Source organism: Oncorhynchus mykiss, chromosome 19 (assembly GCF_057628025.1).
Source record: "Oncorhynchus mykiss isolate SJ-2025 chromosome 19, ASM5762802v1, whole genome shotgun sequence".
In the NCBI taxonomy this organism is placed as follows: Eukaryota; Metazoa; Chordata; class Actinopteri; order Salmoniformes; family Salmonidae; genus Oncorhynchus; species Oncorhynchus mykiss.
Window position 1 is genome coordinate 12,114,838 of NC_143040.1, and position 24,553 is coordinate 12,139,390.

The window sequence follows — 24,553 nt, forward strand, 5'->3', positions numbered from 1 at the left end:
CTTCAACCAATAAGATTTTAGATATCTGGATTGCTAGCTAACATTGCTAAAAATAAAGTTAGCTTGTGACTTGTTGATAGGACGGTTCAGCATGAACAACAAAATAATCAATCAACAATAAGATAGTATAGTCCTGTCAGAGTCAACAGTCTCAGTTCGAAACCTTAGTCCTAACAGAACCTTTGGTTGAGAGTGTGAGTCCTTAAATGGAAGTCCAAGACCAAATAAATGTTTGTAAGCCAAAGCCCCCCCCCCCCCCCCCCCCCCAAAAAAAAAGGTAATCCAACGAGATCTAAATTTAAAAGCAATAATCCAACAGAAAAGAGCGCAGGGGAATGTGGCCCATTGTGTATGTCTAGATATTTTCACTAGCGCCAGGACAACACCAGTATCGAGATATTTTTTTAGATGACAAAAATGAAAACATGGAGCAGATTTAACCTTTTAGTCCTTTAAAAACCTGCTGTATGTAAAATACTGTGTGCTATAGCTTGGAAAATAAATACATGGGACTCTGGATGACAACATAGTGATGTTTGTTTAGGACTGTTTTGCTAAAGAACTCCACTTTACTGTTTTGTTTCCTTATCACGACACTGGTGTCACCCAGGCCTCTAATTTTCATCAAAACAGTGGACCGTGATAGGAAAGAGGCCTACAAATTCCTCTTAGCACACAGCAAACAATGCTACCTCTCTCTGCAGTCAATTCAAGATGGCACCTGTGGGGTGGACACGCCTCCCCACCACACCCATATCTGCAACCTTAAAGGCCAACTGCATAATAGACAATTATATTCCTAACACAGTACGTTAACATGGACAAGACTAAGTACATACAGCAAAACATTATTTTGATTTATTTTAGGGGCAATGTTTAATTTCACTTTCACATTATGCTTTCTTGGTAAAGCATGTTATAAGCTAGCTTGCTTAACATTGACAATATGGTCAAACTACCTACAGTACACTGAACAAAAATATGAATGGAACATGTACAGTGTTGGTCTCGTGTTTCATGAGCTGAAATAAAAGATCCCAGAAATGTTCCATATGCACTAAAAGCTTACTTTAACATTTGTTTACATCCTTGTTAGTGAGCGCTTCTCCTTTTGCCAAGATAATCCATCCACCTGACAGGTGTGGCACATGAAGAATCTGATTCAACAGCATGATCATTATGCAGGTGCACCACGTGCTGGGGACAATAAAAGGCCACTCTAAAATGTGCTGTTTTGTCTCACAACACAATGCCACAGATGTTTCAAGTTTTGAGTGAGCGTACAATTGGCATGCTGACTGCAGGAATGTCCACCAGAGCTGTTGCCTGAGAATTGAATGTTCATTCTTCTACCATAAGCCACATCTAACATTGTTTTAGAGAATTTAGCTGTATATCCAACCGACCTCACAACCGAAGACCATGTGTATGGCGTTGTGTGGGCTAGCAGTTTGCTGATGTCAACGTTGTGAACAGAGTGCCCAATAGAGGCGGTGTGGTTATTGTATGGGGAGGCATAAGCTATGGACAACGAACACGGTTATTGCACTTTATCAATGGCAATTTGAATGCAAAAAAATACCGTGACGAGATCCTGAGGCCCATTGTGAGGCACCTTTTTTTTTAAAGGTATATGACCAACAGATGCATAGCTGTATTCCAAATCATGTGAAATCCATAGATTAAGGCCAAATTAATGTATTTTAATTGACTGATTTCCTCATATGAAATGTAACTCTGCAACATATTTGAAATTGTTGCATGTTGCGTTTATATTTTTGTTCAGTATACATTATCCAAATTGATACATCTTGTAGATGTCAAACATTTGTTTGTTCTCATCTTCTGGTTGAAAAGATGAAGGGTCAGATGGGAAACATGCAACTGGAGTAACAACACCCCCCCCCCCCCCCCCTCTTAATTATGACTTAGAGGGTCATTCAAGTGAAACTTCCCAGTCTTTCAAGTAAGTAGCTTAAACCTGCAGAACATAAAAACCATAAACTTGATTTCAGGCATCTAACTTACCTAATGAATAACAAATGACAAGTAACCAGAAATTCTGTTGTTTTTTTAAACAATTAATCAACTGCTAATTCAAAATCAACTTTTTATTTTCTACACTTTTACTACATCTTTCTGTCATGGCATGATTCTTCCAAACAACAAAAGCGACTGTAAATGTTAATCAGCAAAGGCTTTAATACGTGTAATCAATCAATACATAAAAACATAAAAGTACAAGTCCTTCCCAATCCCTGTGAAACTAAATCAAATCAAATGTATTTATATAGCCCTTCGTACATCAGCTGATATCTCAAAGTGCTGTATAGAAACCCAGCCTAAAACCCCAAACAGCAAGCAATATGCACATTATTGGGATCCCTGTTTAATACGAACTAACACAGCTGGGTTTTGAATTCACAGCTAAGAGAGAGGGAGCACTATAGTGGGCACTAATATTTGATATGTTAACACACAGTATATTATATATACATCACATGAGACTAAGCAGTTAGCCTATTAAAATGTTTATCTGACTCCATAAAGATAATGAATATGTACACACGACTATGGTTGAGTTACAGTAATAGACAATGAAGAAAATACTGAGCATGGAATTATAAATATACGTGCATTTAATTCATGGATTCAGCTTAAAGCTTAAATTACAAGTAAATTCTGACATAAAAAAACGGTTATTTTGAACGCAGTATTTGCTGCATACTGCAGTTATACTGCACTGTGACTGCAATCTTTTTTCGTAAGGGCACTGCTGCAACATGACCATAAACGTTGCATCTGAAACAGCGGAGTGGATTCTGCACAAAATTTCTAACAGGATAACTGATATAACCTAACAGTCCAATTGGATAGAAACCTAGTTTTGGACACCCTATTCCTAGTCCACTCCACTTTGGACCAGGGCCCGCATAGGGCTGAGTGGAGGGCGGGATAAATCGCTTCGGTGTAGATTTCCTGTAAATCATTTACACAATAAATAGCCTACAACGGCACTGATCAGTATTCGAATCGTATAATAATAGCCGAATTAAATGTCGAATCTTATTTACAGTAAACGTACAGATGTTTTGTTCAAAGAAAGGTCGTATTTTCTCTCATCGTTCCAATGTAGATTGTCCTACTACTCGATCCGTAGGTTTGTTTCCGGAAAGTCTATTGTTTTTGTGTATGCTTTTTGCGTTGGCTCTAACTAGCTAACAAGCTAACTGCCATCTCTCATTATCTCTGTTATTTATATTTATTACAATAGCCTCATGTACATTAACTGCTGCATCTTATCTCTCGAAATGATAAAAACGTATTACTAGGACAGTCACTGAGTCAGACAACAACTTCCAATAGTAGCTAGATTTGCTAGCCTGTTAACACAGACAGAAGGGTTTAGTTTCCAGTATATTTGCTGCAAACATTAGCTTCCTATCATTTTTTTTGACTCGATCGCAGGACTGATTCGCCTGTACAAAAGTAACTAAACGTTACGAATTCGTAACTGTATCTAGTTACACATAGACAGTTTGCTATGATGTCCGAAGCCACCTTAACCTTCCAGTCTCAGCTCTCCGGAGTCATGGAGACGGTATTCAAGGCTGCTATGTACGAGATCACAAGGCTGGTGGACGATAGCTTCATGAAGGAAGTGTCCCGGAGCCGGGAGCAGGTCGAGTCGCTGAAGAAGCGGCTGCAGTGGTCGGAGAACAGACGCAGGGATAGGGACAGAGAGGGAGGCCGTATCGGGAAGTGTGCGGACTGTGGAAGAGCTAACGACGAAGCCAAGGAGAGAAGCTCTGGAGCCTCACAGACAGGTATAGAGAGAGACATCTAAAGACAGTATCTCTCTCTCTCTCTCTCTCTCTCTCTCTCTGTCTCTGTCTCTGTCTGTCTCTCTCTCTCTCTCTCTGTCTCTGTCTGTGTAACTCCAAGTCAATCACACTTCTGTGAAATCAAACTGTCCACTTAGGAAGCAACACTGATTGACAATACATTTCACATGCTGTTGTGCAAATGGAATAGAAAACAGGTGGAAATTATAGACATTTAGCAAGACACCCCCAATAAAGGAGTGGTTCTGCAGGTGGGGACCACAGACCACTTCTCAGTTCCTATGCTTCCTGGCTGATGTTTTGGTCACTTTTGAATGCTGGCAGGGCTTTCACTCTAGTGGTAGCATGAGACGGAGTCTACAACCCACACAAGTGGCTCAGGTAGTGCAGCTCATCCAGGATGGCACATCAATGGGAGGTGTGGCAAGAAGGTTTGCTGTGTCTGTCAGCGTAGTGTCCAGAGCATGGAGGCGCTACCAAGAGACAGGCCAGTACATCAGGAGACTTGGAGGAGGCCGTAGGAGGGCAACAACCCAGCAGCAGGACCGCTACCTCCGCCTTTGTGCAAGGAGGAGCAGGAGGAGCACTGCCAGAGCCCTGCAAAATGACCTCCAGCAGGCCACAAATGTGCATGTGTCTGCTCAAACGGTCAGAAACAGACTCCATGAGGGTGGTATGAGGGCCCGACGTCCACAGGTGGGGGTTGGGCTTACAGCCCAACACCGTGCAGGACGTTTGGCATTTGCCAGAGAACACCAAGATTGGCAAATTCGCCACTGGCGCCCTGTGCTCTTCACAGATGAAAGCAGGTTCACACTGAGCACGTGACAGATGTGACAGTCTGGAGACGCCGTGGAGAACGTTCTGCTGCCTGCAACATCCTCCAGCATGACCGGTTTGGCGGTGAGTCAGTCATGGTATGGGGTGGCATTTCTTTGGGGGGGGGCCGCACAGCCCTCCATGTGCTCGCCAGAGGTAGCCTGACTGCCATTAGGTACCGAGATGAGATCCTCAGACCCCTTGTGAGACCATATGCTGGTGTGGTTGGCCCTGGGTTCCTCCTAATGCAAGACAATGACAAGACCTCATGTGGCTGGAGTGTCAGCAATTCCTGCAAGAGCAAGGCTCCAATTGAGCACATCATGTCTCGCTCCATCCACCAATGCCACGTTGCACCACAGACTGTCCAGGAGTTGGCGGATGCTTTAGTCCAGGTCTGGGAGATCCCTCAGGAGACCATCCGCCACCTCATCAGGAGCATGCCTAGGCGTTGTAGGGAGGTCATACAGGCACGTGGAGGCCACACACACTACTGAGCCTCATTTTGACTTGTTTTAAGGACATTACATCAAAGTTGGATCAGCCTGTAGTGTGGTTTTCCACTTTCATTTTGAGTGTGACTCCAAATCCAGACCTCCATGGGTTGATAAATTTGATTTCCATTGATAATTTGTGTGTGATTTTGTTGTCAGCACATTTAACTATGTAAAGAAAAAAGTATTTAATAAGAATATTTCATTCATTCAGATCTAGGATGTGATATTTTAGCGTTCCCTTTATTTTTTTGAGCAGTGTATATATATTTATATATATATATAAATATATAATATATATATATATATATATGACACACACACAGTACCAGTCAAAATTTTGGACCCACCTACTCATTCAAGGGTTTTTTGTTATTTTTACTATTGTCTATAACACATATGGAATCATGTAGTAAGCAAAAAAGTGTTAAATAAATCTAAATATTTTAGATTCTTCAAAGTAGCCAGCCTTTGCCTTGATGGCAGCTTTGCACACTCTTGGCATTATCTCAACCAGCTTCACCTGGAATGCTTTTCCACCAGTCTTGAAGGAGTTCCCACATGCTGAGCACTTGTTGGCTGCTTTTCCTTTACTCTGTGGTCCAACTCATCCAAAACCATTTCAATTCGGTTTAGGTCGGGTGATCAGCCTGACTAACCGGTGTCTGTATGTAGCCTCGCTACTGTATATAGCCTCGCTACTGTATATAGCCTGTCTTTTTACTGTTGTTTTATTTCTTTACTTACCTGTTGTTCACCCAACACCATTTTTGCACTATTGGTTAGAGCCTGTAAGTAAGCATTTCACTGTAAGATCTACTACATCTGTTGTATTCGGCGCACGTGACAAATCAACTTTGATTTGATTGTGGAGGCCAGGTCATCTGATGCAGCACTCAATCACTCTCATTCTAGGTCAAATAGCCCTTATGTAACCGGTGTGAAATGGCTAGCTAGTTAGCGGGGTGTGTGTTAATAGTGTTTCAATCAGTGACATCACTCGCTCGGAGACCTTGAAGTAGTTGTTCCCCCTGCTCTGCAAGGGCCGCAGCTTTTGTGGAGCGATGGGTAACGGTGCTTTGTGGGTGACTTATTGATGTGTGCCTGGTTCGAGAGGGTGTCTGGTTCGAGCCCAGGTAGGGGTGAGGAGAGGGACGGAAGCAAAATTGTTACACTTACACAGCCTGGAGGTGTGTTGGGTGTTTGTCCTGTTGGAAAAACAAATGAGTCCCACTAAGCACAAACCAGATGGGATGGCGTATCGCTGCAGAGTACTGTGGTAGCCATGCTGGTTAAGTGTGCCTTGAATTCTAAATAAATCACAAACAGTGTACCAGTAAAGCACCATCACACCACCTCCTCCATGCTTCATGGTGGGAACCACAAATGCAGAGATCCTCCGTTCACCTACTCTGCGTCTCACAAAGACACGGCAGTTGGAACCAAAACTCTCAAACTTGGACTCATCAGACCAAAGGACATATTTCCACCGGTCTAATGTCCATTGCTCGTGTTTCTTGGCCCAAGCAAGTCTTCTTATTGGTGTCCTTTAGTAGTCGTTTCTTTGCAGCAATTTGACCATGAAGGCCTAATTCACGCAGTCTCCTCTGAACAGTTGATGTTGAGATGTGTCTGTTGCTTGAACTCTGTGAAGTATTTATTTAAGCAGCAATTTCTGAGGCTGGTAACACTAATGATCTCATCCTCTGCAGAAGACGTAACTCTGGGTCTTCCTTTCCTGTGGCGGTCCTCATGAGAGCCAGTTTCATCATAGCACTTGATGGTTTTTGCAACTGCACTTGAAGAAACTTTCAAAGTTCTTGAAATTCTCCGGATTGACTGATCTTCATGTCTTAAAGTAAATAGGGATATCTTCTGTATACCTTGTCACAACGTAACTGATTGCCTCAAACGCATTAAGAAGGAAAGAAATTCCACAAATTAATTTTTAACAAGGCACACATGTTAATTGAAATGCACTCCAGTTGACTACCTCAGAGGCTGAGAGAATGCCAAGAGTGTGCAAATCTGTCAAAGGGTGGCCACTTTTTTGGTTACTACATGATTCCATATGTGTTATTTCATAGTTTTGATGTATTCACTATTATTCTACAATGTAGAAAATAGTACAAATAAAGAAACTCTTGAATGAGTATGTGTCCAAACTTTTGACTGGTACTCTTACCTAATCTATCCATCTATCCATCCATCCATACATACATACATACATACATACATACAGTCGTGGCCAAAAGTTTTGAGAATGACACAAATATTAATTTTCACAAAGTCTGCTTCCTCAGTTTGTATGATGGCAATTTGCATATACTCCAGAATGTTATGAAGAGTGATCAGATGAATTGTAAAGTCCCTATTTGCCATGAAAATGAACTGAATCCCCCAAAAACATTTCCACTGCATTTCTGCCCTGCCACAAAAGGACCAGCTGACATCATGTCAGTGATTCTCTCGTTAACACAGGTGTGAGTGTTGACGAGGACAAGGCTGGGGATCACTCAGTCATGCTGATTGAGTTCGAATAACAGCCTGGAAGCTTCAAAGGGAGGGTGGTGCTTGGAATCATTGTTCATCCTCTGTCAACCATGGTTACCTGCAAGGAAACACGTGCCGTCATCATTGCTTTGCACAAAAAGGGCTTCACAGGCAAAGATATTGCTGCCAATAAGATTGCACCTGAATCAACCATTTATCGGATCATCAAGAACTTCAAGGAGAGCGGTTCAATTGTTGTGAAGAAGGCTTCAGGGCTCAGAAGAAAGTCCAGCAAGCGCCAGGACCCTCTCCTAAAGTTGATTCAGCTGCGGGATCGGGGCACCACCAGTACAGAGCTTGCTCAGGAATGGCAGCAGGCAGGTGTAAGTGCATCGGCACGCACAGTGAGGCGAAGACTTTTGGAGGATGGCCTGGTGTCAAGAAGGGCAGCAAAGAAGCCACTTCTCTCCAGGAAAAACATCAGGGACAGACTGATATTCTGCAAAAGGTACAGGAATTGGACTGCTGAGGACTGGGGTAAAGTCATTTTCTCTGATGAATCCCCTTTCCGATTGTTTGGGGCATCCGGAATAAAGCTTGTCCGGAGAAGACAAGGTGAGCGCTACCATCAGACCTGTGTCATGCCAACAGTAAAGCATCCTGAGACCATTCATGTGTGGGGTTGCTTCTCAGCCAAGGGAGTGGGCTCACTCACAATTGTGTCTAAGAACACAGCCATGAATAAAGAATGGTACCAACACGTCCTCCGAGAGCAACTTCTCCCAACCATCCAGGAACAGTTTGGTGACGAACAATGCCTTTCCCAGCATGATGGAGCACCTTGCCATAAGGCCACTAAGTGGCAGTGTTTTTACAACTAATGCCGGTTTGCCTGAGGCTGATGCCGTGCAGGTGTTTTTACACATGCATATACAAACACTCTCATTCAAATAAACACATACAAGATCACACACATTCATGTAATAGTGCCAGACATGCACACAAACATATAAAGTAGTTATTGCTGTTATGATTTTAGGTGTCCTTGATGTCATTTTTAAATGTATTATTTTGTTTTATTTGTTTGCTGTTTTCTTCTGTCTTTTCCTTTTTTTCTCTGTAGTTCATTCTCTTGGTTGTTGGTGTTTTGGGGGGTTCTTGGGGGTGGGGAATGGAATGAATTGTATTTTATTATTTTTTTCTTCTGGGGGGGGGGGGACTGTGGAAGGAGGAAAAAAATGTGATAACTAAACATAAATATTTTGGTTCCATGGCCAGGAAACTCCCCAGACCTTAATCCCATTGAGAACTTGTGGTCAATCCTCAAGAGGCGGGTGGACAAACAAAAACCCACAAATTCTGACAAACGCCAAGCATTGATTATGCAAGAATGGGCTGTCATCAGTCAGGATGTGGCCCAGAAGTTAATTGACAGCATGCCAGGGTGGTTTGCAGAGGTCTTGAAAAAGAAGGGTCAACACTGAAAATATTGACTCTTTGCATCAACTTCATGTAATTGTCAATAAAAGCCTTTGACACTTATGAAATGCTTGTAGTTATACTTCAGTATTCCATAGTAACATCTGACAAAAATATCTAAAGACACTGAAGCAGCAAACTTTTTGGAAATTAATATTTGTGTCATTCTCAAAACCTTTGGCCACGACTGTACAGTGCATTCGGAAAGTATTCAGACCCCTTGACTTTTTCCACATTTTGCTATGTTACAGCCTTATTCAAACATTTATTAAATAAATGTTTTTCTCAACAATCTACACACAATATCCCATAATGACAAAAACACATTTCTTGAAATGTTTGCAAATGTATTAAACATAGACAGGAATACCTTATTTACATAAGTATTCTGACCTTTGCTCTGAGGTTCGAAATTGAGCTCAGGTGCATCCTGTTTCCATTGATCATCCTTAAGATTTTTCTACAACTTGATTGGAGTCCACCTGTGGTGAATTCAATTGATTGGACATGATTTGGAAAGACACACACCTGTCTATATAAGGTTTCACAGTTGACAGTGCATGTCATAGCAAAAACTAGCCCTGAGGTTGAAAGAATTGTTCATAGAGCTCAGAGACAGGATTGTGTCGAGGCACAGATCTGGGGGAAGGGTACCAAAACATTTCTGCAGCATTGAAGGTCCCCAAGAACACAATGGCCTCCATCTTAAATGGAAGAAGTTTGGAAGCACCAAGACTCTTCCTAGAGCTGGCCGCCTGGCCAAACTGAGCAATCGTGGATGAAGTGTCTTGGTCTGGGAAGTGACCAAGAACCTGATGGTCACTCTGACAGTTCCTCTGTGGAGATGGTTGTCCTTCTGGAAGGTTCTCCCGTCTCTTCAGCACTCCACCAATCAGGCCTTTATCGTAGAGTGGCCAGACGGAAGCCACTCCTCAGTAAAAGGCACATGACAGCCCACTTGGCGTTTGCCAAAAAGTACCTAAAAAACAAGATTCTTTGGTCTGATGAAACGAAGAGTGAACTCTTTGGCCCGAATGCCAAGTGTCACGTTTGGAGGAAACTTGGCACCATCCCTACGGTGAAGCATGGTAGTGGCAGGATCATGCTGTGGAGATGTTTTTCAGCAGCTGTGTCTGGGAGACGAGCCAGGTTCGAGGGGAAAGATGAATGGAGCAAAGTACAGAGAGATCCTTGATGAAAACCTGCTCCAGAGCGCTCAGGACCTCAGACTGGGGGCGAAGGTTCACCTTCCAACAGGACAACAACCCTAAGCACACATCCAAGACAATGCAGTTGCTTCGGGACAAGTCTCTGAGTGGCCCAGCCAGAGCTCGGACTTGAACCCGATCGAACATCTCTGGAGAGACCTGAAAATAGCTGTGCTGCGACTCTCCCCTTCACACCTGACAGAGCTTGAGAGGATCTGCAGAGAAGAATGGGGGAAACTCCCCAAATCCAGGTGTACCAAGCTTGTAGCATCATACCCAAGAATACTCAAGGCTGTATTCGCTGCTTCAACAAAGTACAGAGTAAAGGGTCTGAATACTTATGTAAATGTGATATCAGTTTATTTTTAATACATTTGCAAACTTTTCTGAAAACCTTGTTTTGTTTTGTCATTGTGAGGTATTGTGTGTAGATTGATGAGGGGTAAAAAACAATTCGATCCATTTTGAAATAAGGCTGTGGTATAACAAATTGTGTGAAAAGTCAAGGGGTCTGAATACTTTCCGAATGCACCGTATATATGGAGGAATCACTCTGAAGTTTGGCTGCTGTAATGTGTACCTTCCATACTTTGGTGATCACTGACCAGACAGTTGAGTTGGTGGTAAGATGCTTTATTTCCTCCTCTGCACTGATGCGAGGAGACTCCATTATTCACAATTCAGCTTTCCTTTTAGTTGAGATAAATGTTACTCTTTGTTTACCTGTGGCCAGGTGTGGAGAGGGGGCGTGGCCTGAAGCAGGAGAAGGTACTAGGGGAGGAGTGGAGCAGCTGTGGGGGCGTGGCCGAGGAAACAGCCTCGCATGACCTGGAGGAGGCCGATGCCATCAGCCCTAGGAGAACCTCTGAGGTAAGTAGGGGACTGACGAAACATCAGTGTATTAGAACCTTCAGATAAAAATGTACTGTGCAGAACAGATTAGAACTTGTCTTTCAGGGGGAATAGGGGACCATCATGCCAGGTTTATTCATTCACTGCCAGTTTATCCATCGTTTAGTTAGAATCAACTTCTTAATTTCCTTTTGCAGCCCGCAGACGTCGGAGGTCAAAAGCTGGACAGCCTGCTGAAAGAGGAAGCTCTCCACAACACTGAACTACAAGAGAGATGGGGCGTCTGCCTGGACGGTGAGTTGTTTACAACAAACACAACAGGCCATCTTTATGATGAGAATGAAAAGGAGTAGCTTCTAATATGTTGTTATTGGTATTATAATAAATCAACTTGAAACTAAGTTCAAATTTAGCATTAGTTATTCTACCACAGTTTCTACTATTGACAATGCCTCTAATGCTAATGCTTCTAATACCTCATGTCTCCTGTGTTCTTCAGGGGCCGACGGTTCAGACGTCTCGGGGCCCAGTAAGAGTTTCAGTGAGCAGGAGCTGCAGCAGTGCCAGGATGACTGGGGGTCTGGTCTAGACCAGGATCCTGAACCATCGGGTCCCGAGGGAGACTCAGTGGACCCCACCGACCCTCTCTACCGCCCCCGCTACAGCATGGAGGAACTGGGGGTCAGCTTTGAAAAGTCTGGTTACGGCAGTAGTGGTAGTGGCGACCATCTTCTAGACATGGAAGGGCTGGATAGGCTTCCTGGTTCTCCGTCTCGTCTGGGGGGGCTGAGCTACGGAGCTGCAGGTCACTACCAGGTGAACCTGGGAGGGTCTGAGGGGGGAGACCATCACCATCGCTCCCACACGCCTGGCCCCCATCGGAGCCAGAGGGAGCAGGTGGGGTCGCCAATGCCATCCCCCCACCCGGAGGTGGGAGACCTGAACTGCCTGTTGATCAACGAGGAGGGGTACCCTGAACACGGTGTTCCGGACTTGGGTAGTAGATCCGGCCACAGGGGGCTAACCTCCATCCACTCTGGGAGCTCAGCCCACAACAACAACACAGAGAGCCTGTATGGTGCTGCTGACGACTTTGGACACTCTTTAAACCTCAGAGATCGTTCACAAGAGCAGGTAACAGGAGGAGAGGGGAGGCATCATGCCTGCAATCAATGTTCAATGATCTTCCCAGATTCTGGTTCCCTCAAGGCCCACAAGCAGAAACACAAAACTGGGAGATGGTCGAATTCAGGGCCAGGGACTCCATACTCCCGCACTCAGTGCGGTAAGACCTTCACCCAGGCCTGCAACATCAAGGTCCAAGCCGAGGGCCGCCACCTCTGCAGCCAGTGTGGCAAGGGCTTCACCTCCTTCTCTGACCTGAAGAGGCACACATGCAGCCAGACGGCAGACAAGCCCTACTGCTGCTCTCTCTGCGGGAACAAGTTCAGTCGGCTCTGGAACCTCAAGCTGCACCGACGCATTCACACACAGGAGAAACCCCACCGCTGCACCATGTGTGACAAGAGCTTCACACGGGCGGACATTTTGAAAGTCCACAAGCGCACCCACACCGGGGAGAGACCGTACTGCTGCGCTGTATGTGGACTCCGCTTCAAACAACTGAACCATCTGAAGTCACACCAGCACAAACACAGGCCGGATCTCCTGAGCAGAGTGGTGGTCTAGAAAACTGTTTAATTTGACATTGAGAACAATTTTTGGGGTGATCAATTGCTTTTTAATAAGGACATTGAAAATATGAACTGTTGGAAATCCGTGTTAAATAAGAATGTATGCCTTAAATTATAGACTATGAATTGTCTGTCATAATGACCATGTCAACCTAACAAACATTTGAATATAGGGCATTCATGTGCTTATGGGATGGTGTAAGTCTGCCATGATTGTGTTCAAGTGCTTTTGATGTCAGACCAATAAAAAGCTTTGCTTACCATTGACAATATGGTCAAACTTATCGTAATTTTTTTATGTTTTGGGTGAAAGGTCAGTAGTAAAATGTCAACTCCTGGAACAATATGTCAGTTTCCCACTTGCAATTACGACCTGGAGGGTTAAGTCCAGCCCAGATTTTTAGATAAAAACACTAAAGTAGTAGTTTTATTGGGCCCTAATCTATGGATTTCACGACTGGGAAGACATATGCATGTCTTGTGTTCGTCACAGAAAAAAAAAAATGGGACTCAGGATCTCGTCATGGTCTTTCTGTGCATTGAAATAACCATTGATAGAATGCAATTAGCTTATGCCTGCCCATAACATAACCCCACCATGGGATACTGTTTGACAAAACTGCACATTTTAAGTGGACATATTATCCCCAGCACAAGGTGCATTTATGTAATAATTATGCCACACCTGTCAGGTGGATGGATTATCTTGGCAAAGGAGAAATGCTCAGTAACATGGATGGAAACAAATGTGTGTTTAATATTTGAGAGAAATACGCTTTTTGTGAGTTCTTTTATTTCAGCTCATGAAACGTTTATTTTTGTTCATTGTAGTTCAAAACCACAGAACATAAACACCATGATGTGAACACAGTACACCTACATTTAAACTTGTTAAGGCTTCAAACTTTTCTAATGAATAACGAATTATAGCAAAATAACCAGAATTCATGTTTTAAATACAAATAACCAACTCAGTCTCAACTAAAATAAAACAAATTTGTAAAAACATTTTTTTACACTTAACTACGTTGTTCTCTCGTAGCATGATTCTTCTAAACAACAAAAGCGGCACCAAATGTTTATAAAACAATACATAATAACAAGTCCTTCCCAGTCACTGTCAGAATAGATTGGGATCCCTGCCTCATTAACACTAACACGGCTGGGTTTTGAATTCACAGCAAACGGAGATAACTATTCCCCCTCAATAGCTCCTATGACACCCTATCTAAGTGCACTACCTTACAAGGGCCTGCCACTGTTTCTGGTCCAAAGAGGTGCACTATATAGGGAATAGGGTGTCATTGAATATTTTTCCCCCGCCGTCTATCGGTCTTTGTGTACCGTCTTCAGGTGTTTCTTCAGATGGCCAGTCTGTTTGAAGCGCTTGCCACACTCGGAGCAGGTGTAGGGTTTCTCTCCGGTGTGGACCAGTTTATGGTTCTTCAGATTATTGTAATCCAGAAATCCCTTCCCACAGTACGAGCACCAGTGTCTCTTCTCCCCGTTATGCCACATCAGGTGAACATTCAGCTCCACACGCCTCTTGAACCGCTTCACACAGAGGGAGCAGGCAAATGGTTTCTCTCCAGTGTGAACGCGGATATGAGCCTCCAGGTCACGCTGTGTAATTAAGCGTTTGTCACAGATTGGGCAGACGAACGGACGCACGCCGCTGTGGACCACCTGCTCATGCTTAGTCAGGCCGAAGCGGTAGACAAAGGTCTTGCTGCACTGCGGACACTGGTGGCCCCGCTGATCACCATGGACGCGGGCGTGGCGGTTGAGGCCCTTGAGGTCGGGGAAGTCCTTGCCGCAGGCAGAGCAGGCGAACGGGCGCTTCCCTGAGTGGAGGGAGGCGTGACTCTCTAAAGCAGCGGCGCTGCTCAGGACACGACCGCAGTCTGCACACTGGTTCTTGGCGAGACGTTTCCGTGGAGCCTGGGGAGACTGTTGGAGCTGTAACGGTCCCGGTGGTGACCACATCGGTTGTGATTGGCGGTATCGGCGCGCCTGCTGGAAAGTCCGTGGGGACTTTTTGAAGTTAGAGCGAGGGCTGCCGGTGACAATGAAGGGGATAGGTTGAGGGGTGGAGGGAGACCGTTTCAAATTTAAAGTCGCCACGGCCGCAGAACGAGGTCTTCCGCGACGAGGGGTGGTGGAAGTGACCTTGAAGGAGTGAGGCTGTGGGTTAGGAGGGGTGGCAGGAGGAGGGTTTGTGTTGTCCCCTGTAACCTGGCGAGGGCTGGTGCGGCGTGGGCTGGAGACAGCTTGTGGGCTGGGTCTGTATGACCGGCGGCGCTGTGGGTTGGAAGGCAGAAACTGTGTCTGTGTGACCAAGCCTCTTAGCTCTGACCTCAGACCTCTCTGTGAGGCCTTGGTGACCTTTGACCTACTCCTCTTAGCCTGGGCTAGCGCCAATAGTCTCTGAGCCTGCACCCAGGTCATGCTTCTCTTCTTGGATTTGGACACACCTCCAACAATAGGTGACTGTCTGGTCGGAGAGGTCACATCAGTGTTAGCTCCTCCCTCTTCCTCACTGATGATGTGGTTACTACTTCCTTGTCCACTAGACTTGTCGTCAGCCGTCTCACCATTAGCTGTGTCCTCTACTACATCCTGGTCAACGTGTGATTCCCTGGACTTTTCTTCTCCGTCCTCCATCACCTTTGAGTAGTCGTGGTCTAGAGGGGTGGTTCTCTCTCCTCTGGGTTTCTTAGCAACCACTGGAGAAGGCATGCTGTCCTGGGGGCGGGGCCTTAAGCGGAGGCGGAGACCGGAGAGGAGCGCTTCACGTTGACTTGACTTTTGCTTGCCGCCTACCTGGACAACAATCTCCTCCTTATTCTCGCTGGCGGGGGTCGTCTCCGTAGCAACAGACCTGGTCATCACAGCTTCCGTAGATGTGGCAGGGAGGGGGGAAAGCCTCTCCCCCTCATCTTCCTGCCCCTCTTTTTCCTCCTCCTTGTCTTTCTCCACCCTCGGTGGAGCACATACTCGGGGTACTACTGACAACTGAGCTAAAAACTGTGTCTTAGACATCTGACAGCAGCCAGAGGGTGTAGTTCCAGCAGGGGCTGACAGCTGTAGAGGGGTTTCATAAGATGTCTCTGGGACAGAAGGTGACTTTGGTCCAGGCACGGTGGAGGAGTGTTGCACATGCTCAGTGACCAACAACACCTGCTTCTCAGGAGGGCCGGCAGGTTCTGTCAACTCAGTAGGAGATGGAGCGGACTGGACAGGCGTTGGCGGAGTTGCCGTGGCAAGACCCGACTTCTCCAAAACTGTAGGCGGTTGTGTCTGTGTTGGTGGTGTGGCCGTTGGTCCATCAGGTACAGCTGTAGGCCTAGCTGGTTGTGTTGAGGGCACTGCTATTGGACGAGCTACAGGTAGAACGTCTGTGTGGGACTGTGCTGGTGATGGTCGAGGAGATGGGGATGGACGAGGGGGTACGGGGCTGGGCTGTGTATTCTGAAGAGGGGTTCTGGGTAACCCGGAGATGACAAGTGGCGGGCGATCTGACGATGCTGCTGTCGACTTCACCGCAACAGTCGACTGGACCGCTGTGGTCGTTTGGACAGTTTCTTTTGACAGAGTAGTTACCGTGGACTGGGCCATTACAGTAGACAGGACAGTTGTTGTAGATTGGATAGTGGCTGCTGATTGAGGAGATGCTGTCTGGTGTAATGTTGGAGACTCTGCTGTTGGTATTACAAGTGACTGCTGTTCTGCTCCAGGGGCCTGGCCTGCACTGGTGACTTCTCTGGTCCTGGGCTGGGATGGGCTGAGAGCCTGGGGGGTCTCCTGGGTGTCTGGGTCTCTCTGGAGGGGGGCCTCTGCTGAGGTAGGCTGGGTGGTAGGAGGCCTTTCCTGGGTGTAACGGTTTACCAGGGCCCTGACGGCTCCAGGTGGGACCAGGGCTACAGAGGGAGAGAGATTGACAGGATAGAGAAAGGTAGAAGGGAAAGTTGAAAGGGAGAAACAGAAAGAAAAAAAGACAGAATAACAGTGGAGAGATTATTAGAGCCTGGTTCTCATCCCAATACTGTTTAATACATTGTAATAAGATGTGTGATTCAGAAGCAGGTCTCCCTAGTTCCTACCTCTGCCTGGTAACTCTCTGAGAGGTTGTCTGCGGACCAGAGTCGGGAGATCTCCCCCCTCCTTCTTCAGCAGTATGTACCCGGGGGAGTAGTCATCAGAATAGTCTGCCTCCTGGGGGGGGGGGGGGGACAATGCCAACAACAACAGGCTATATTAGTGTCAACATAAACTCTGACAAAGGCTGTTAGGCTCATGTACGTAAGTTTAAATAAAAATAAGAAGATTCCAGTAAGTGCAGTGTACAGGTGTTTCCTTTTCTCTGGGGTCAACAACAATAGGTTGAGCAGAGGGGTGGATGAAAACCGATCGGTCCGTGCTATCCGGGATCTTTAGGACTTCCCTACCCCATTGAAGTTGAAATGTAAAATGGTTAGGTAGGGGTTTAGGACAGGGACGTCGCAACGATCCTTGATAGCACTGACCCAAACAGATCGGGGACTCAGGCTAGGTGGGGACTGTCTTACCCAGTCCACCTCCTGTTTGATCAGCACTAAGGCAGTCTGTGGGTTGCCCTCCTCGTCGTAGGCCCCCCGGTGCACCTCCGTCCCCTGGTTCTCCTCCCGCCGGTGCTGCACCCCAGCCCGAGGCAAAGCATGCGCTGTCAGGACTGGAAATACCAGATCAGGGGAGAGAGAGTGGTTAGGACATACGCCTGACATAACATCATGTGTTGCAACACACCGTACCGATAGACCACACCTCTCAAACCCCAATTTTCTTCTGTGATATATTGTAATATGTAGACTTTTGAAAAAAATCCTACAACTGTTAGCTAAAGATCTAAGCCCATAATCATAAGCCTAATGGGTCTACTGCTACTACAATCAATACTACCGCTGCTATGGCTGCCGCTGCTACGGCTGCCGCTGCTACGGCTACCGCTGCTACGGCTGCCGCTGCTACGTGAAAGTGGCATGCACATCTGTCCAGTAGTTTATGAATATATATTGATGAGAATGAGAAACTTAAAGGATGCTTTGACTTGAGACACATTCATATTCATCTGTGGGTGTTCAAGGAGCCATTGAAACTAGAAGTCCAAAAAAAGTGACAACGAAATTAAGGTAAAATATATATATTTATTTTTTGTTTGCCCCTACCCTCTGAACAATCCAACGTTGGGTTGAGGTGACTAGGTCACATGGTCAAGGACTAATTTAATTTAAAGTGATTTTGTATATGAATATCTTTACACACACTGAACAAAAATATAAAACGCCACATGCAACAATTTCAACGATTTAGGTGAGTTACAGTTTATAAGGAAATCAGTCAGTTGAAATAAATTAATCTATGGATTTCACATGACTTGACAGGGTTGCAGCCATGGTGGGCCTGGTAGGGTGGTGGGCCTGGTAGGGTGTAGGCCCACCCACTTGGGAGCCAGGCCCAGCAAATCAGAATTAGTTTTCCCCCACAAAAGGGCTTTATTACAGACATGAAACGGAGGAGTATTTCTCAGCTGTCCGGGTAGCTGGTCTCACACAATCCCACAGGTGAAGAAGCTGGATGTGGAGGTCCTGGGCTGGCATGGTTACACGTGGTCTTCAGTTGGACATACTGCCAACTTTTCTAAAACAATGTTGGAGGCGGCTTATGGTAGAGAAATTAACATTCAATTCTCTGGCAACAGCTCAGGTGGACATTCCTGCAGTCAGCATGCCAATTGCACACTCCTTCAAAACCTGAGACACCTGTGGCATTGTGACAAAACTGCACATTTTAGAGTGGCCTTTGTCCCCAGCACAAGGTGCACCTGTATAATCATTTTCTTGATATGCCACACCTCTCAGGTGGATGGATTGTCTTGGCAAATGAGAAATGCTCACTAACAGGGATGTAAAACCCAGTTTATGCACAACATTTGAGAATAATACTATTTTTGTGTGTATTGGAACATTTCTGGGATCTTTTATTTCAGCTCATGTGAATCACATTTCAGAAGTTATAAGCAGATAAATAAATACACAAGATTAATTTTGATTTACCAAAAAGTTGTTCCAATGTCTACCTGGGTTACTGACAGGGGAAGTAGCAACTCGTAAGCAAGGCCCAGGATGTGATATGCGTCGGTCAATAGGTTGTACCGACTAAGAATACGGTAGCAACACACTGGACAGTCCTTGCCAGATGAACAGCTCTTGTTCACCATCTCCACCTCGTCTTCATTTCCTTCAGGCCCATGATCCTGCATAGTCCTGGTTGTGTATTCTTCAAATCCCCATTGTTTTAACCTAGTCCACTGTTCTGCCAGACTCATGAGCTCACTCTGTAAATTGGCCACTGTTGCTCTGCTGTCAGATTTGATCAAAAATGTGCTTAGTTCTTGAAGTACTGTCTGTGGAAGGCCACTGGATGTTAGCTGACTAAAGTTTAGGGTCCAGAAGAGCCATGTCGGGATACAAAGTGCCATTACTCAGAAATAGCTGATGGATGCCATCTATAACTGTATCCAGTATTTGATTATGTACACCAATCCTGTATGCGCTCTTTGCCCCAGTAAATGTCTCATTGTGCCATCTATAACTGTATCCAGTATTTGATTATGTACACCAATCCTGTATGCGCTCTTTGCCCCAGTAAATGTCTCATTGTGCCATCTATAACTGTATCCAGTATTTGATTATGTACACCAATCCTGTATGCGCTCTTTGCCCCAGTAAATGTCTCATTGTGCCATCTCTCCGAGCATGGTTTTCTTCTTTCGAGCCCTTTTCGTTGGCAGAGTGGGCTCCAGCTCTGTTTTCTCAACCCATTCCTGCAACTTCCTGTTGGCCCACTGAACAACGGTGTCTGCAGCTGCCTTGACTTTTTCTAAATGTCTAGCCATTCCTTTCAGCTACTCCTCTGTAGACACAACCATACGGTGCGCAGACAGAATGTCCATTCCACTTGTTTGAAGATATTCTGACACTGGTGAGGTGACCTGAAATATTCTGAGGAATATCTGAGCTGTAAGTATTGTTTCATACTTCAGCAACCCCTCAAAGTCTCCCTGTGCCTTGACCCTGGAAGTAGTGTTTCATACTTCAGCAACCCCTCAAAGTCTCCCTGTGCCTTGACCCTGGAAGTAGTGTTTCATACTTCAGCAACCCCTCAAAGTATCCCCGTGCCTTGACCCTGGAAGTATTGTTTCATACTTCAGCAACCCCTCAAAGTATCCCCGTGCCTTGACCCTGGAAGTAGTGTTTCATACTTCAGCAACCCCTCAAAGTATCCCCGTGCCTTGACCCTGGAAGTAGTGTTTCATACTTCAGCAACCCCTCAAAGTATCCCCGTGCCTTGACCCTGGAAGTAGTGTTTCATACTTCAGCAACCCCTCAAAGTATCCCCGTGCCTTGACCCTGGAAGTAGTGTTTCATACTTCAGCAACCCCTCAAAGTCTCCCTGTGCCTTGACCCTGGAAGTAGTGTTTCATACTTCAGCAACCCCTCAAAGTATCCCCGTGCCTTGACCCTGGAAGTAGTGTTTCATACTTCAGCAACCCCTCAAAGTATCCCCGTGCCTTGACCCTGGAAGTAGTGTTTCATACTTCAGCAACCCCTCAAAGTCTCCCTGTGCCTTGACCCTGGAAGTAGTGTTTCATACTTCAGCAACCCCTCAAAGTATCCCCGTGCCTTGACCCTGGAAGTAGTGTTTCATACTTCAGCAACCCCTCAAAGTATCCCCGTGCCTTGACCCTGGAAGTAGTGTTTCATACTTCAGCAACCCCTCAAAGTATCCCCGTGCCTTGACCCTGGAAGTAGTGTTTCATACTTCAGCAACCCCTCAAAGTATCCCCGTGCCTTGACCCTGGAAGTAGTGTTGATGTTTTCTGATCTTGCATGGTGAGAAGGACATCAACATACAGACCCTCATCTGGATTTCCAAAAGCTCCAGAGACCTTCTTTAAGGCACTGTATTTAGCCCACCCGCGTGTCTCTCCAATTGGAGCAAGACGTCTGTCTTGGGTCCTTGCTCTGCTTCTCCCAAATGTTCATCCTCTGGTAGGATTCACGGAAGAACACAGCTATGTTGTTAATGAGAGAAACCTGACCCACTGGCCAAGACACTTTCTGTTGTGTCTGTCAAAACCAGGTTCAAAATGTGTGCACAGCACCACACATGCACTTCATTGTTGGACTTTGCAGAGCCGGGCAGAGAAGCCTTTATACTGACCTTACTGGAGGCTCCATCAGTGGAATTGCCAAGGCACTTGCTGATGTCAAGCTTCATGTTTTCCAGTACTTCACTCCGTACCTGGAGGAAGTATTGTCCAGTGGATGCCTCACATTTCACCACAGCCACAAGCCTCTCATGGATGATGTGTGTTACATATCTGACTATGACAGAGCATTGATCTTGTGTTGTAATGTCCTGCGTAGTGTCAACCTGGGCTGAAAACACACCAGCTTCCTGGGTTTCAGTTGCTATGGTGGCCTGCGTTGTGCGTTGGATGGTGGTAATGACGTTATCAACGGTAGTCTTGGATAGAGTGATTAGAGAGCCTCTGTCCCCAGACTCATGCTTTTCTTATCCCTGTTGTCTTCGGTCTTACGCTTCAGCTGCAAAACCCTGACTAACAGTTGAACTGGTATCACTATCACTGGGCTGCTCTCTCTCTCTCTCCTCTCTGCTGCCAGTGCCTTCAGGCTAACTAGGCTGAGATGATTGACTGGTAACGGCGCCAAATGAATAATGTGTTATTTTTAAATATTTGGCTTCATCAGCCTAAAGGGACTTCAACCACTTCTCTCTCCGCTTTTCAGCACCTTTACATTTTTTCTCTGTTTGTCCATCTTGCTCCACTATGTATTCAAATGTCACCACTTAACAGAGATGGGAAAGGGGCGGGGCCCAGGTAAAGATAGAATGGACTGGACCAAAAGTAATTGGCTGGGAGAGAGAAGCTGACAGATGTAATACCCAACCGCAGTGCCAGTGGGCTGGTAGCCCACTCGCCTGGGCCAATCAGACACACAGCACTTTGTTACTTTTATTTAAGTAGGGGCTGGGGTTATTTATATTCTACGTTGCATCGGCCCCAACTGTCAAGCGGACCCACTGGGAAAACTCCTGGTGCTCCAGATGGCCAGTCCATCATTGACACCTCCACTGTGGGACTCTCTAGGATCTCACTAGCTGGTGCAAGGCTCTGCACTCCTCCTTGCTTGTTCTGCCCACTCTGATTCATTTGCTCCCATTTGGAAATGACAGGCTCTGGTCTATTTTTTATTATAATGTTAGCCAAGACCAACAAGACCAAAACGGACTATACAGCTGCAAGCAGTGAGTAGAGTTCCAAACGGACAGAACTAAACAAGTTAAACGTCTGACCTGTGATACAATGTTTTCCACACACACAGCTATGTGTAGCCTATTTGGACACCGCGTCCCCCCACAACGACCAGCCTGAAGCCACAGGGCTCTCTCACAAACTCCATGTCCCTATGTGAGAGCATTGGGAAAATGAAAGGGAAGCAAAAGGGAGTCTGTTGCGCAACTGAAATGTGTCTTCCGCATTTAACCCAACCCCTCTGAATCAGCGGTGCAGCCTTAAATCGACATCAACCGCGCCTTGGTAAAGGGGTAGACATTTCGGTTCCTGGTCCAACGCTCTTAGTCGCCCCATGTGAACTGTACAGCGACATTTCGGTTCCTGGCCCAACGCTAGGCTACATGCCGCTCCTTGTGAACTGTAGGTCGGGATTTTTGACCTGGCTACATGTACATCGAACAACGCAGCCGTGATCAGTAGGGACGAATGTCGGGGTTCCACCCATTTGTGGTCGAGGGGAATTCCTTATTATTACGTGATTATCGACTTGGTGTCGCCTCCCCCTGTACCGCCCGTTGCTTCTCGCCACTGTCCAGGCCAAGCAGCCCACATCATCTGAAGTGTCTGGCTAGTTTCGCCTCCAACTTCTCCATACACTGACTTGGCTTCAATTCCGCTTGTAACATACACCTGACATGTTGAGTTCTCCAGGGAAGCTATCAGCCTGATGTAGAGTTTACTGGTTATGTTCCAAAGAAGGTGTATACAAATTAAACGTATACATTAAGCAGTTTGAGGAAATATTCTCAGCGTTGAGCCTTCATGCTCAGCTAAATATCTAGGCTATTAGGATGTTTGTTAATTTGAAGTTAGCTTTGCTAACTAGTCCAGGAGCGTACTCATTCCGCCGATTCTGTTGCGAAATGTTTCGGAAACAAACGGGGCGGGAACTACCTGAATTTGTCAAATAGAAACTCGTTTGTTGTAAAACCATGATAAAATTGTATGGCGGAATGAATACACCCGTTTTCTACTCACCGCATTGAACGCCAATGTCACGTTTGCAGATACGTGATGTTCTTTGACTCGGTCCAGGCTCTGCGGTTTGGCGTTCACTTTCACCCGTCGATTTCTTCACATTTTCGAGGGATCGAAGCCTCGTTTTGAGGTCCTCGTTCTCTTCTTTTATTCTAGATATTTCGGCTCGCAGTTCCTCAATAGTTTTTTCAAAAAGTTTCGTTGTCTCGGTGACTGCAGTATTCAATACACTCTCCATAACAAAGGCGAACTGGGTTTGAAAACATTCTTTCGACATGTTGGCGGCAACCAGCTTCACTCCACACTTTCGATTATTATTTCCAATGTAATGTACAGGATTGATCAGAATTGGCGGCCTATGTCTGTGACATCATGGTTTCTCTTTCCACTGTGGACCACTGAGGTATGATATTAAATGGAGACTGAGTGCAAGATGGCCGACCGCTGTTTTAGGTAATCTACCCACGTTCGCATACGCCGACTCATGGACGGTCCATATCCGGGTTGTCCGTTTGCATCCGGTTTATACAGACCATGCGCACTAGCACTCAGGGGGAGCAGCTCAGATAGTCGTGTTCGAGAGCCACAAAGTAACTACAAGCTGACTGATCCACAAATCACCTTGCATCATAAATAACGTCTAATTATGGTTTGTAGATTAGTCAGAAAATGTATCCATGATACTCGCAGTTTTGATCCTCTCGAACACGGCCAATATGTTCGTCTGTGAATGATGGGGAACAAATTTGCCTCAGCGACAAGCATTTTAATAATTCAATGGATGTTATGTACAAGAATGCAATGGAACTGCGCACAATGCATAGTGTGACGTTCTGAGTGGTGGGCGGGATAAATCGCTTCAGTGTAGATTTTTCTGTCAATTTACTGAAGGATCGATCAAGCTTTTCATTGGTGATCATGTAGAAGTTAATGGCGTCGATATATTAGATAAATGTAACAACAATTTAGTCAGAGAAATTATAAACAGGATGTTTACCCCTGCAACAATTTTTAAACGTAATCTTCATTTGGCAGCGTGCGTGGACTATTGTCTCGTTAAAATAGAACTGGGGACTTCAGTGCTTTCAAAATAACAGGTGGGGGTAGAGAGACTAGAGTAGTGGGGGCGTTTTTTTGGGAGCGCGCTTGTTTGAAATTGAAAAGCGTCGCGGTAGCTTTTGATAAAGAATAACGTCATGACGAAGCAGCTGCATTTTCAGTGGGATGTACTGTTGAGCGCTACATCCCGAGGGGTTTGTGCTGATTGTAC

At 45.6% G+C, this 24,553-nt stretch overlaps 2 protein-coding genes across 2 annotated transcripts; one reads left to right on the top strand and one right to left on the bottom strand.

Moving 5' to 3' along the window:
• Positions 1–2,914: 2,914 nt before the first annotated feature.
• LOC110497235 (uncharacterized) lies at positions 2,915–13,151 on the top strand. Its single transcript, XM_021573241.3, has 4 exons — positions 2,915–3,827; positions 11,072–11,208; positions 11,388–11,484; positions 11,690–13,151. Exons 1-4 carry the CDS (start codon positions 3,545–3,547, stop codon positions 12,877–12,879), a joined length of 1,707 nt encoding a protein of 568 aa, XP_021428916.3. The 5' UTR covers positions 2,915–3,544; the 3' UTR covers positions 12,880–13,151.
• Positions 13,152–13,660: 509 nt separating this feature from the next.
• LOC110497226 (uncharacterized) lies at positions 13,661–23,808 on the bottom strand. The gene is made up of 4 exons (XM_090210053.1): positions 23,284–23,808; positions 17,453–17,595; positions 16,988–17,099; positions 13,661–16,804 (listed from the first exon to the last, which is right to left on the bottom strand). Exons 1-4 carry the CDS (start codon positions 23,558–23,560, stop codon positions 14,211–14,213), a joined length of 3,126 nt encoding a protein of 1,041 aa, XP_090066179.1. The 5' UTR covers positions 23,561–23,808; the 3' UTR covers positions 13,661–14,210.
• Between the last annotated feature and the right edge of the window lie 745 nt (positions 23,809–24,553).